Source organism: Oryx dammah, unplaced genomic scaffold (genome assembly GCF_014754425.2).
Source record: "Oryx dammah isolate SB20612 unplaced genomic scaffold, SCBI_Odam_1.1 HiC_scaffold_21, whole genome shotgun sequence".
NCBI classification, from domain to species: domain Eukaryota; kingdom Metazoa; phylum Chordata; class Mammalia; order Artiodactyla; family Bovidae; genus Oryx; species Oryx dammah.
Window position 1 is genome coordinate 41,845,416 of NW_024070205.1, and position 15,153 is coordinate 41,860,568.

The following is a 15,153-nucleotide window of genomic DNA, read 5'->3' on the forward strand; positions in this document are numbered from 1 at the left end:
AAGTCTAATAACTGAGTTTGTGAACAGCAATCATGAATACAGTAGGTACAAAGTCTGTAAGAAAAGGTTTGAGTGCTGTAGGAACCATCTTAAGATTGGAAAAGGTAGTCAGAATTTCCTTTGTTTAATAGTGTTGTCTTAACCCTAGAAAAATGGTCAACAGAGAACTGGGCTTGTGGACTATAGTTGCTTTCCTTCTATTTTTTGTCAAAGAATTAACCTTTACTTTGCCAGGGGATTGAAAGATTCTTGGCTCTGCCACTAGCTCTTTGTATATTTATTTCCTCCTCTGCAATATAGACATGGAGACTATCCTGGTAAGCTTACATACTGCTCATGTGTTCATGAAAAGAGGATGATAAAGTAAATTTGAAAGCCCTTGGAGAACAGTGTGATGTCCTAAAAATACAGGGAATGCTATCTGGATGAGGATGGTAATAATAAGGAACAAGGGCAATCATGTACTTCTATACTTTATATAACAAGTTAATTAGCCTCATAAATTAGTAACATAGGTTTCTTTCCATTTGTTGTTCATTGTTCAGCCACTGTCATGTCTGACTCTTCACAACCTCATGGACTATAACACTCTAGGTTTCCCTGTTTGTCACCATCTCCTGAAGTTTGCTCAAACTCATGTCCATTGAGTTGGTGATGCCATTGAACCATCTCATCCTCTGCCATCCACTTCTTCTCCTGTCTTCAATCTTTTCCAGCATCAGGATCTTTTCCAGTGACTCAGTTCTTTGCATCAGGTGGCCAAAGTATTGGAGCTTCAGCTTCAGCATCAGTCCTTCCAATGAGTATTCAGGGTTGATTTTCCTTAGGATTGACTGATTTGATCTTCTTGCTGTCCAAAGGGCTCCCAAGAGTCTTCTACAATACCACAGTTTAAAAGCATCAATTCTTCAGTGCTCAGTTTTCTGTATGGCCCAGCTCTCACATCTGTATATGACTACTGGAAAAACCATAGCTTTGACTATAGGGACATTTGTCAGCCAACTGATGTCTGTGCTTTCTAATATGCTGCCTAGGTTTGTGATAGATTTTCTTCCAAGGAGTAAACATCTTTTAGTTTTGTGGCTGCAGTCACCACAATCACTTTTGTGATTTTGGAGACCAAGAAAATAAAGTCTGTAACGTTTCCTTTTTCCCCCCGATCTATTTACCATGAAGTGATGGGACCAGATGCCATGATCTTAGTTTTCTGAATGCTGAGTTTTAAGCCAACTTTTTCATTCTCCTCTTTCACTTTCATCAAGAGACTCTTTAGTTCCTCTTCACTTTCCACCATTAAAGTGGTATCATCTGCATATCTGAGACTGTTGATATTTCTCCTGGCAATCTTGAATTCAGTTTGTGATTCATCCAGCCCAGCATTTCTTATGATGTAGTCTGCATATAAGTTAAATAAGCAGGATGATAATATACAGTCTTAACATACTCCTTTCCCAGTTTTGAACCAGTCCATTGTTCCATGTATGGTTCTAACTGTTGCTTCTTGACCTGCATGCAGGTTTCATAGGGGGTAGGTAAGGTGGTCTGGTATTCCCATCCCCTTAAGAATTTTCCACAGTTTGTTGTGATCCACACAGTCAAAGGCTTTAGTGGATCTTGTGTTGTATTCCAATTATAATGGCTCACTATTGTGGGGATTTAATCTTGGGGGTGATAAGATCCTATATGTGTTTGAGAAAGATCACTTGTGTTGCTGCATAGAAATTGGAATGTTAGGATGCAAGACTGGAAGCAAAGAGACTACTCGGGAGGCTCTTAGAGTGATGATTAAGAGTTAATAGTGTTTTGGACCAAGGCAGAGGCTGTGGAGGTAGAGAGAAGTACAAACATCTGCTGATGATATAGGTAGGGAAGTAGTGAGGTGATAAGGGCTGAATTGTGTCCCCTCTCAAATTTCTGTATTGAAGTTCTAAGCCCCAGTGCCTCAGATTGTATTTGGAGAAAGGGTCTTTAAAGAGGTAACTGATTTAAAATGAGTTTTTGGTATGGGCCAAGTCCAGGATATCTGTGTGTTTATAAGGAGAAAAGATTTGGTTACAGGCACACAAATTGGGGAGACCATGTGATAACAGAGGGAGGAGAGAGGCTGTCTACAAGCATAGGAAAGACTTTAGAAGAAACCAATCCTGCTGATAACTTGGTCTCAGACTTCTAGCTTCCAGAAAGGTGAGAAAATACCTTCCTGTTGTTTAAGCCAGAAAATCTCATTTTGTTAGGGCAGTTCTAGCAAACTAATACAGGAGGCAAAGAAAAGAATGAAGGATCATGCTTTAGTTTTTGGCCTGAGAAACTGAATATTTAGACATGTTATTACCAGGGTGAATAAGGCTGAGGGAGGAACAAGTTTGGGGTATATATGTGTGTTAGTGGTGAGTAAAATGAAGAGTGGGATTTAATAGTTTTATGTTTGAGATGCCTATCTATGTGCCAGATAATACATCAAGTAGGCAGGGTTATGTATAAACAGAAAATTTATAAATGGTTATATAAGTACTTCAAATAAAAGAGAGTCCAGCCAGTCCTCGTAGCCTCTGGATGTCAATACAAAGAGCTGGTTATAATAGCTAATTGGAAGGAAAGCTGTGACCAACCTAGATGGCATATTAAAAAGCAGAGACATTACTTTGCCAACAAAGGTCTGTCTAGTCAAGGCTATGGTTTTTCCAGTAGTCATGTATGGATGTGAGAGTTGGACTATGAAGAAAGCTGAGCACCAAAGAACTGATGCTTTGGAACTGTGGTGTTGGAGAAGACTCTTGAGAGTCCCTTGGACTGCAAGGAGATCTAACAAGTCCACCCTAAAGGAGATCAGTCCTGGGTGTTCATTGGAAGGACTGATGCTGAAGCTGACACTCCAATACTTTTGCCACCTCATGCGAAGAGTTGACTCACTGGAAAAGACTCTGATGCTGGGAGGGATTGGGGGCAGGAGGAGAAGGGGATGACAGAGGATGAGGTGGCTGGATGGCATCACCAACTCGATGGACATGAGTTTGAGTGAACTCCGGGAGTTGATGATGTATAGGGAGGCCTGGTGTGCTGCGATTCATGGGGTCACAAAGAGTCGGACATGACTGAGCAACTGAAATGAACTGAATATCACTTATCAATGTCAGCAAGTTGGACTATGATTTGTATATAATTTGTACTGAGGAAAAATATGTGTTGCATGATTTCCATGTCTGCAAAGATAAACAGATCTTGGACAAGACACAAAAAGTTCAGATGTCACCCTGAGAAACCATTCCAAATGCAGAGGCAGTTGTGACATGCTGACACAATATACTGGATTAAATGTCGTATGATGTGGCTTTGGATTTGAACTGTGCTCTTTCTCGATGAGTGTATGATCCTGGATTATAATCTTTGACTCAGATTTTTTTCAATCACTATATAATGATTCTTATTAGGGGTGATTTTGTTTCATTTAGGATGAGACAAGAATATTTGAGTGGGTAGCCATTCCCTTCTCTAGGGGATCTCCCAACCCAGAGACTGAACCCAGGTCTCCTGCACTGCAAGCAGATTCTCTACCATCTGGCCCACCAGGGATGCCCTTTTTCTCACTTCTCTTCAGATATTAGAAACCATTTAAAATTCTGTTCAATGATTTTTCCAATATTTCAAACAACTTTTGAAACCCAGTGTATGTGTATTTTGTGACCCTATGGACTTGTAGCGCCACCCCCCACCCCCAGGCTTTTCTGTCCATGGGATTCTCCTGCAAGAATACTGGAGTGTATTGCCATTTCCTCCTCTGGGAGATCTTCCTGATCCAGTAATTGAACCCATGTCTCCTGAGTCTCTTGCATCGGGAGGCAGATTCTTTACCATTGAGCCACCTGGGAAGCGCTTGTTATGAGAATAGAGTGAGGTTAATAGCACTATTAAGAGAGTATATCTCTACTTGATGCACTGTGGGGACCTGAATGGGAAGCAAGTGCAAAAGGGAGAGGATATATGTGTATATATCAGTGATTCATTTTTCTGTACAGTAGAAATTAATAAAAATAAAAATTAATTTTAAAAAGAGTGAAAAGAGTATGTTGGCTATAATAGTTTAGGAAGAATATTCTATCCTTCATGAGCCAATTAATGTTTACAGAATTTAAAGAATCATATGAGGAAGAATAATATAAACTGTATCATATCAGTTTTAGTCTTCAATTTATTTTGTGCACTAGTATTTATAACTTCAACAAGATACCCACTCCAGTATTCTTGCCTGGAGAACCCCATGGATGGAGGAGCCTGGTGGGCTACAGTCCACGGGGTTGCAAAGAGTCAGACATGACTGAGTGACTTCACTTTCACTTTGATTCCATTTAGGCCATAGGGTTTTCGGAAAAGTTCTGCGCCACTTGGTAATATTTAGGAATATTTCACGTCTTGTAAGAACTTCAAAGCAGAATGCTACTCTGCTTTGTTGTTCAGTCACTCAGTCATGTCCAACTCTGCAACCCCATGGACTGCAGCACGCCAGGCTTCCCTGTCTTTCACTAGCTCATGTCTATTGACTTAACAATTAGGAAAAGGGAATGATTTAAAGTTGTGTACCACAGCATCCACAATAAATCTTAGCTCTGAAGATTAAAATACCAAGAGCATTAAAAAAGGAAAAGAAGAAAGTGTTAGAGAAAAACGTGGTCCCCTTCTCCTCCTCTTCCTCTTGTTGCTCTACAGGCTCTAGCTACAGATGAAGGTATAGGCGTGTCCTCAGTCTCTGACAGGTTAAAGCGGCTGTCCTGCTTAGACTATGCTGACTTCTGAGCCTAGCAGGACTTTTTGTGTGGTTATTAGGAACTGGTAGAGATTTGACAGGTTCCAGGGTTTTGTAAGTATTCTATCTAAAGAAGCATAATAGAGAAAGGAATAGTGGATAAGAAAGATACAATAGTATTTTCCCCCAAATCTGTGTCTGTTCCTTCATAACCAAATATAACACATTTTTTAAAAATAATAAAGTTTGTTTGGGAAAAAAATGGAAGGTATAGTAAGAAATATAGAATTTAACAATATGAAGAACCCCCTGGTAACTGATGATGCTAATGGATTATTTTATCTGCTCCATAATGTCAAATGTAAACATTTTTAACTATCAAAATTTAATTGTAACATGTAATAATACTTTAAAAATAACATTTTAGATTTATTTTGGTACTACATTCCATACGGGATATAATTCTATATGATCCATATCAGGTTTTATTAGACTTGGATCACAGCTTTGGCTAAAGATTTAATTTTTTATGACTTTCCATTCAGTTAAAAGGTATATTTGGTGCTCCACTCGTTATTGTTGTTGTCCTTATCTTGCTGCTACATGTGGAAGTTTGTTTCTTTATTGAGAATATAAATAAAATGAGTTACTTCTTGCTAACTTTCATTATAGACAGGGTCTTCATGCTACTTTTCTTGGCCAGGGAACAGGAGGAATTTCCTGGAGGACACAGCAGAAAACAAAAATAGAATATAATAGTCAAATAACCAAATTCCCCCCTTGATCCTGGTGAATAGTTTGTAAAATTAGGCTGAGACTATCATATTGTGACTACTCTGATTAATTTACTTGTTGTTTAGATTTGAAATACATATTTCAAAGACTGTTAAAGGAGAAAAGGAATCATGTCAAATATTTCAGATGAGTTAAGTTAAAAAGCATATATCTAACCATAAAATGTTATGGAAATGTTATGGAATTATGAAATGTTAGTGAAGATTAAGGGAAAATGATAAATGCTCTTTAGATCATGACATGATTCTCATATGGGCTTATTTAGAAGCCTAGAGATAGTACTGTCTTACTAATGCCCACTGAATAGGAAAATAGAAGGTGTGAAATTCTTAATTTTTAGTGAAGCTTCTTCCCAGATACTGTTAGTAATGTTCAGAATCCTAGATTGAGTGATGGCTAGAACAACACAATGAAAGCAGCAATTGATACAACAGAAATAAGAACAGGTCTGAACCAGTTGCAAAATAAGCAAGGCTTCAGAGGACTCCCAACCACTCTTGTCGTCATGGGTTTCAGTAACCGGTCCCACTGGGTCAGGATGGCGTTTCTGGCTCCTGGCCACTTTCCTGGGCCCACCAGCCTAAACTGGTATGGGGTGCAAGGGCCAAAGTAAACCTCCAATGCCAACTTTGGATCTGTGAGAAACAGCCATGGGATGTTGGGCTTTGCCCCAATGAAGGAGGCAAGTTCATCCATATAAACAACATAATCCGTCTGTATGGTATCACTTTTGCCAAACCTAGAGGAGGGAGAGAAATAAGACTGTGGCTATCCGAGCTTCGTGTAGAAACAAGAACAGGGAAAATGCCTTACACCTTTTTATCCATGCAAATCAACATCGATCCTTTTGTTGGTAAGGGAATTATTACTCATTATCCAGTACTTTGTAGATTTTACTGAAGGACTTTCATACTGATCTCACTTGGACATTCCACAACACAACAAGGCTGCTGAGAAAGGCAATTTTATCTACATTTACAAGTAGAGGAATTGTCTCTTGCTCAAGTGAAGTTATTAATTCATGGCCACTGAGCTGATTAGTGACAGAAGTAGGACTGGAGCCTAGTTCTTCTGACTAGTTCTTGTGTGGCTGAGTCATTTTATTAGAGCCACCTGTTGGAAGGCATCCTTACATTTTAGAGGATTTATGAGCTAGAAAATAGAAGTCCACATCCATGTGTTCCCAAGCTCCTCTGATTTTTAATCTTTCTGGGTCTCTTTTATGATATATTGCAAGAGATATGGAGGGCTGAAACAGGATTTAGTGGTATATCAGGTGCAAAGTATATCCTTGATAACTATTTGTTGAATGGCTGAATTTAGCTCATAGCTGTCACCCTAATGGCCCCACTCAGGAGTATTCAAGACTAAAACAGTTCTAAGTATTCACAAAGTCAGATTTTGCTATGAAAATTCTAGATCCCCTTTACCATAGATGCTCTTACAATTTGAGCTTTTTCCCCATTTTTTCATCAATATCATTCATCATGTCCTTGACAGAAGGCAAAGGGCAAGTTCCTAAAAAAAAAAAGTGGAAAGACATGATAATAGTTAAATAAGTCTGGCATAGGACTAGCCTGCAGTGTTTCTTTTTAAATAATGAGTTGTGAATCGCATTAGTATTTTCAAAATTTGTTGTCATTATCTAGCAAAATAATATCTTGAACAAATAACCAGGGAGTCATTCTGAGACAAACATATAAGTCATTCCTAATCTTTTCAGAGATGATACTTGTCACAGTGATTAAAACCAAATAACCTTTTATCTTTCTATCTTTGCTCTTAAACTGGTTATTGGATTTAAAAATCAGTTTGAAGGATTATATTCTACTCTCTCAGCTTTATTTTTAAGTATGTCATCTAATAAATTATAGTCAAAAGTATATTGACATCTCTTTTTTTTTTTGCTGTTACTAAGTAATTTGCCAGTGTTTATTTATTTATTTTAAAAATTTGTTTTTAAATTTAAATTTGTTTATTTTAATTGGAGGCTAATTACTTTACAATATTGTATTGGTTTTTCCATACATCAATATGAATCTGCCATGGGAACAAACAGATCTTCATAGGAAGTTATCTTGCTTTGCCCAAAAAGGGAATTTCTAACAGATAAGAAAGAGAATTTAATGAAGCTACAAGGTTCTCTCTGGAAAGCCAACAGCTCCTGAATGAGACTGTGGATGTGGACTGTCCACAAGTCACCAAGGATATAGGGAGGTCCTAGGAGGCCAAATCTGAGTTGGGGCTGCCCCAGGATTTCAGGCTCTTCCTGGCATTAACTAACAGAATTCTCTAAAACTTAGACCCAAACTTTTGTATTTGGAGATGCTTCAAATCTAGTGTGGTTTCTTTGGCAACTTTGGGGTCACCTGGAACAAGACTAGAATTTCCAGTCTAGCTCTGATTGCTCAAGACCTACAGTGACTCTCTGTTCCTGAAATCCCTACAGGCAGGATCATAAAAACAGTTTGTCAACATGGCCTTGTTCCAAACCTTGGAGCTGGTTCTGTCCTTGGGCAAGAGGAGAGATAGAGAAGAGGCTATATTCTTTAGTCCACCAGCTATTGCCATTGGGCTGCTTGTAATTGACCCCTTGGTCTGGTAATCCTATTCCCCCAAATTGGGTTGTTTGCCTTACCTCTCATTTTCCCTAAGACTGAGTCTTTGCATCTATTCTCTGTTGGCTGGGTCTCTGCCCTCTCTCCTTTCTTCAGAGCCCAGGTTATAACTAGTATCTTCACAGAGAGTAAGTGAATATTTTATAAACAATTAAGACCTACATTTTAATGCCAGTCTTTCTGAATCTGAATCCTGAGTTCAATTCTAGGTAGGATTTCATTCCATCACTTTCCTGGCTGCTGCCTTGCTGGAGAAACATCACCCTGTGACACATCTCTGCTTAGGACCAGGGGAGTGAAGGAGATTTAGAGAGATTGCTGATATGTAGGACCATAATGATGTGGTTGGGAGCCTGGTGGTGAGTGATGATGCAGGACATGTAGTTGCAGGTTCAAATATCCAGGATAAAAGAGCATTTAAACCCCAGCAAGTCAGGTAGGACTGGAAGCCTTACATGTGGCTTCAAAGGAAGCAGACCTGCTAAGATTCATTATCCATAAGTTTCAAGTTTAAGACCAACCAGACTTTGCACATTACACTTTGACATCTCAATTTGTTCTTTAACCATAGCTTAGTTTTATTTTCTGAATCTGCCACAATGGCATTCAGACCTTAATGTGAATCTGATTCTAGTACTTGGCGCTGGATGATGCTGTCTGCCTTCTTTCCTCGACCCTAATCAAGTTCACTGTTTCTTTTTTCTTTTTAAAATACAGGGAGTTAGGATTCCTTTCCCTTAGAGACTGTCTACAACACCAAATGCTTTCTGCTTCTACTGATCCACCACTTGTCCTTATCTAATACATGACAAGGAAGAAAACAGAGCAAGAAAGCCACTTCCTTTCCAGAAATCATACTTTTTTTTTCATGAATGTGGATATTTAAAGTTGCTGGATATTGGCTTTGAAATATCTTCTTTCATTAACCTTTCAAGCAATATCATTCTATTGAGTTTTGAAAATCTTAATTTTATAAAGTTCTTCTGGACCTAAGATGAGAAGCTCTGGTATTCTCAAGTTTAATGAAAGGTCTTGGATAATTGACAATTCTAAGGAGTTATAGGGCTTAACAGGTGGTGCCAGTGGTAAAGAACCCATCTGCCAATTCAGGAGACATAAGACATGTGAGTTCAAGCCCTGGGTTGGGAAGATCCCCTGGGAGAGGAAGTGGCAACCCACTCCGGTTTTCTTGCCTGGAGAATCCCATGGACAGAGTAACCTGGCAAGATATGGTCCATGGGGTAACAAAGAGTTGGATATTACTGAAGCGACTGAGCATGCAAGGAGTTATAAATCATAAAAACACTCTTGAATCATTGTCTTGTACTATTGTTTATGACAATCCAATATATTTTTAATTGCTTATAGAATATAGTGCCAAAAATATAGAATTATAGATTCTGGAAACTGGATGGGACCTGGGATTTTTTTCTTGTTAATAGGAATATTGTTTTCCTAAAGACTCAAAGGCATTCTCATCTTTCCCATCAATGAGATTCTTTGTCTACTTACCCTTAATTACTTGTACTGCCCAGCGAGACTGCAGGTCAGTAGTGGGGATGACAGCTCCAAGGGACTGCACAAGGCCAATCACAGCCAAGGTTGGCTTCTCCAGTGGAGGTGGGAAGATGCCTTTAAATAAGGTGACCTCATTGTCTCTGCTCTTAATGATGGAGTCATCAAGGAAGGGGTAGGCATAACTATAGCCTGTTGCAAAGATGACACAGTCAATGGACTTAAACACTGTCCCATCCTCAAAAATAGCTGAATCCTCTGTAAACTCCTTCACATTTGGCTTAATGGTCACAACACCACATAAAATGCGAGCTGGGAGTTCATCATTGAACACAGGCTCTTTCCTCAGGGTGCTGTACGGAAAACAGAAACAAGCACTAGAAAAGTACCATTTCCTTTGTTTTATTGGTCCATAATTAATTGATAGAAAAACCTACCTAAGATTTTTTAATGTGCCATGGAGTGTCATCAATATGGCTGATAGATAAAACTTATGTAGGGCCACATTGTGGAGTAACAGAAGTTGGTTTTTGCTAATCCCGTCTCTATTTCCTTTGATCTTTCTCTCTTTTCCCACAGAAGTCTCCCCAAATTCCAGAATAAGCACTCAGATCATATCCCCTATATCAGGAAAAACAAAGATCAGAGTACCTGGGTCTTTAAATTTCTTTCTTTGCTACTAATCAACTGTGAACCTTGATCAAATTAAATTTTCTTATTTTCTCTTGCCTCATCTTCCTCACCTGAAGTGGTAATAACTGCTATACCTATCTCAGATCATCGGCAGACCTAAGTAATATAAAGAATTTGGCGCAGTTTGTGGCACATAGATAGTGCTCAAAATGTTAGCCATTATTCAAGAATTGATGCTTTTGAACTGTGGTGTTGGAGAAGACTCTTGAAAGTCCCTTGGACTGCAAGGAGATCCAACCAGTCCATTCTGAAGGAGATCAACCCTGGGATTTCTTTGGAAGGAATGATGCTAAAGCTGAAGCTCCAGTACTTTGGCCACCTCATGTGAAGAGTTGACTCACTGGGAAAGACTCTGATTGGGGGCAGGAGGAGAAGGGGACAACCGAGGATGAGATGGCTGGATGGCATCACGGACTCGATGGACGTGAGTCTGAGTGAACTCCAGGAGATGGTGATGAACAGGGAGGCCTGGCGTGCTGCGATTCATCAGGTCGCAAAGAGTCGGACACGACTGAGTGACTGAACTGAAATGAACTGAACTGAACTGATTCTTAACATAATATAATCCAAAATGACCATTGTGATGTAAAGAAGATCAAATAGGAGGAAGGAAGCCAAAGTGGAAGGCTGCAGCCAGGTTCTATCATAGAGGGTGAACCCCATGCAGACAAAACCATGTCAGGTGAGGAAGTGAGGGTCTAGGAATTTAAATAAGGTCAGGAGAAGAAAGAGGAAACTGGAAATCTGGAAAGAGAGAGCTTTTGATTATTTTTTATTCAGTAATATCTCTAGTGAGTGCACAGAACTCTGCCTTAGGGGTGAACGGAATAATGTTGGAAGAAAAGACATGGTTCTTATAGGATGATGGGAACTGTGTGTGTGAGAGAGAAAGCCATAGGTAGATGCTGCTGGGGAGGAAACTGAGCCAGACAATGAGAATGGTTGGACTGCTGGTTGGGAGAAGGCTGAATTCAACCGCTCAGATTATCTGCCATTTATCTTAAACCCACTTCCATGTTGAAACTTCCTTTGTCAAGGCCACTGGGATCTTCAAGCCACCAGATCCAGTGGTCCACTCTTACTCCTTATTTTACCTAATTTATTAGTAAACTCACACTTGATGGTTTCCTCCTCCTTGAAAAACTGTGTTCGTTTTGCTTTCATGTCATCACTCACTCTTGATTCCTTTCTACCTACGTCACTATACCTCACTATTACTTCTCAGTGTCCTCTGCTGAATTCTTCTCTTCCTGACCTCTAAATAGCAACATGCCTCAGGTCTTTTGTCTTCTCTGTTGACATTCATTCTTCAAGAGATGTCATCTAGTTTTCATTTATTTAAATACTATCTATATTCTGACCAGTCCACATTTTAAACTTATGGTTTGAATCTCTCTTCTGTTTTATGTACCCACTGGTGTTCCACATTCTTCTATGCAAATACCAAACAGGCATTCCAACTTTAATACATTTAAAACTAAACTTCTGCTCCTTCCATGGTTGTCCACGTCTCAGTAGACATCACCTCCATCTTTGCTCCCTTGCTCAGATCAAAAGTCTGAGAGACATCCTTGACATTTTATTTGCTTTCACATTTGCTATTCAATCAAACAGAAAATCCTGTTCGCTTTACCTTCAAACTCTATCGCAACCTGACAACTTCTGAGCACTGATGATCCTAGTTCAGGCCACCTTCCCATCTCATCTGGGTTTTTGATAATAGCCTCTTAACCAGTCTTTCCACTTCCTTCCTTGACCTACCCCCTACAGTGAGTTATGGTCATAAAAGCCAAAGTGATCTCTTCAAACTAACTTAGACTTTGTCTCCGGTTTGGTCAGATGCCTGCTATGGTTTCCCACTGCATTCAGAGTAAAGGCCAGAGTCTTTACAGTGGCTTCCAAGACCCAGCATCAACTGGCTATTTTGATGTCTCTGGATTCAATTCCTGCTATTCTCCCCAGTCTTCTTCTCCAAGAAAAGAAGCCGCTGTATTTTGTCAAACATGGCAGTCATACCCCTGAAGAGATGATGTCCTAGCTCTTTCTACTGTCAAGAATAGTCTTCTCCAGACACCCTTATGGCTCATTTTCTCATCTCCTTCACAAATGTGCTTGAAAGCTTTTTCAGTGAGACCTTCTCTAAGGGTTGTTTAAAATTGTCTTGATGTCATCCCCTGTTACCCTTGTCTGCCTTATTTAGATTTCGTGCTGTTTGTGTCTGTTTCCCATTATTAGAATGTAAGCCCCATGAGGATAGGGATTTTATGAGTTTGTTCACTGCTATATCCACAGGTTCTGGCACATAATAAAAGCCTAATAACTATTTGTTGAGTTAATGAATTAACTTTGAGGTAAACAGCTTAGAACTTGGGTTTTTTCACCCATGTCAAAGTAATTTATTATCATGTGATTGGCTTGGAGGATATTATAGGAGAGAGTGAGGAGAAGGCTGAAGATGAAAACATTGTGGCCATAAATCAGTGGGAGTGCTCCATTAAGGGGCAGGTAATGAGAGCAACGCACTCATCTCACACGCTAGTAAAGTGATGCTCAAAACTCTCCAAGCCAGGCTTCAGCAATACCGTGAACCGTGAACTTCCAGATGTTCAAGCTGGTTTTAGAAAAGGCAGAGGAACCAGAGATCAAATTGCCAACATCTGCTGGATCATGGAAAAAGCAAGAGAGTTCCAGAAAAACATCTATTTCTGCTTTATTGACTATGCCAAAGCCATTGACTATGTGGGTCACAATAAACTGTGGAAAATTCTGAGAGAGATGGGAATACCAGACCACCTGACCTGCCTCTTGAGAAACCTATATGCAGGTCAGGAAGCAACAGTTAGAACTGGACATGGAACAACAGACTGGTTCCAAATAGGAAAAGGAGTAAGTCAAGGCTGTATATTGTCACCCTGTTTATTTAACTTACATACAGAGTACATCACATGAAATGCTGGGCTGGATAAAGCACAAGCTGAAATCAAGATTGCTGGGAGAAATATCAATAACCTCAGATATGCAGATGACACCACCCTTATGGCAGAAAGTCAAGAGGAACTAAAAAGCCTCTTGATGAGAGTGAAAGAGGAGAGTGAAAGAGTTGGCTTAAAGCTCAACATTCAGAAAACTTAGATCACGGCATCTGGTCCCAATACTTCATGGTAAATAGATGGGGAAACAGTGGAAACAGTGTCAGACTTTATTTTTTGGGGCTCGAAAATCACTGCAGATGGTGACTGCAGCCATGAAATTAAAAGACGCTTACTCCTTGAAAGGAAAGTTATGACCAACCTAGATAGCATATTAAAAAGAAGAGAAATTACTTTCCCAACAAAGGTCTGTTTAGTCAAGGCTATGGTTTTTCCAGTGGTCCTGTATGGATGTGAGAGTTGGACTGTGAAGAAAGCTGAGTGCCAAAGAATTGATACTTTTGAACTGTGGTGTTGGAGAAGACTCTTGAGAGTCCCTTGGATTGCAAGGAGATCCAACCAGTCCATTCTAAAGGAGATCAGTCCTGGGTGTTCTTTGGAAGGACTGATGCTGAAGCTGAAACTGCAGTACTTTGGCTACCTCATGCAAAGAGTTGACTCATTGGAAAAGTCTCTGATGCTGGGAGGGATTGGGGGCAGGAGGAGAAGGGGGATGACAGAGGATGAGATGGCTGGATGGCATCACCGACTTGATGGACATGAGTTTGAGTGAACTCCAGGAGTTGGTGATGGACAGGGAGACCTGGCTTGCTGCAATTCATGGGGTCTCAAAGAGTCAGACATGACTGAGTGACTGAACTGAACTGAAGTGAATGAGAGCAAAGGTAATGAATGCTGCAATGAGATAATGAATGTGAAGTCAAGTGGGTCTTAGGAAGCATCACTATGAACAAGCTAGTGGAGGTGATAGAATTCCAGTGCAGCTATTTCAAATCCTAAAAGATGATGCTACACTCAATATGCCAGCAAATTTGCAAAGCCCAGCAGTGGCCACAGGACTGGAAAAGGTCAGTTTTCATTCCAATCCAAAAGAAAGGCAACACCAAAGAATGCTCAAACTACTGCACAATTGCTCTCATCTCACACGCTAGCAAAGTAAAGCTCAAAATTCTCCAAGCCAGGCTTCAACAGTATGTGAACTGTAAACTTCCAGATGTTTAAACTGGAGTTAGAAAAAGCAGAGGAACCCAAGATCAAATTGTCAACATCTGTTGGCTCAGTGAAAAAGTGAGAGAGTTCCAGAAAAAGATCTACTTCTGTTTTATTGGCTACACCAAAGCCTTTGATTGTGTGTATCACAGCAAACTGTGGAAAATTCTTAAAGAGATGGGAATACCAGACCACCTGACCTCCTCCTAAGAAATCTGTATGCAAGTCAAGAAGCAACAGTTAGAAATGGACATGGAACAACAGACTGGTTCCAAATCGGGAAAGGAGTACGTCAAGGCTGTGTATTGTCACCCTGTTTATTTAACTTACATACAGATTACATCATGTGAAATGCTGGGCTGGATAAAGCACAAGCTGAAATCAAGATTGCTGGGAGAAATATCAATAACCTCAGATATGCAGATGACACCACACTTATGGCAGAAAGTGAAGAGGAACTAAAGAGCTTCTTGGTAAAAGTGAAAGAGGAGAGTGAAAAAGTTGGCTTAAAACTCAACATTCAGAAAACTAAGATCATGGCATCCGGTCCCATCACTTCATGGCAAATAGTTGGGGAAGCAATGGAAACTTTGCTGAGAGACTTAATTTTCTTGGGCTCCAAAATCACTGCAGATGGTGACTGCAGCCATGAAAT

At 39.9% G+C, this 15,153-nt stretch overlaps 1 protein-coding gene across 2 annotated transcripts in view; it reads right to left on the bottom strand.

Moving 5' to 3' along the window:
• Positions 1–4,168: 4,168 nt before the first annotated feature.
• The window catches only part of LOC120880260 (dimethylaniline monooxygenase [N-oxide-forming] 3), a 29,342-nt gene continuing 18,357 nt past the window's right edge, over positions 4,169–15,153 (bottom strand). For both annotated transcript variants that reach the window (XM_040263531.1, XM_040263532.1), the window contains exons 7-9: positions 9,664–10,019; positions 6,979–7,051; positions 4,169–6,272 (exon numbers count right to left, since the gene is read on the bottom strand). In XM_040263531.1, coding sequence (XP_040119465.1) covers positions 5,930–6,272; positions 6,979–7,051; positions 9,664–10,019 — 772 coding nt within the window. In that variant the 3' untranslated portion in view covers positions 4,169–5,929. The remainder of the gene's footprint in view (positions 6,273–6,978; positions 7,052–9,663; positions 10,020–15,153) is intronic.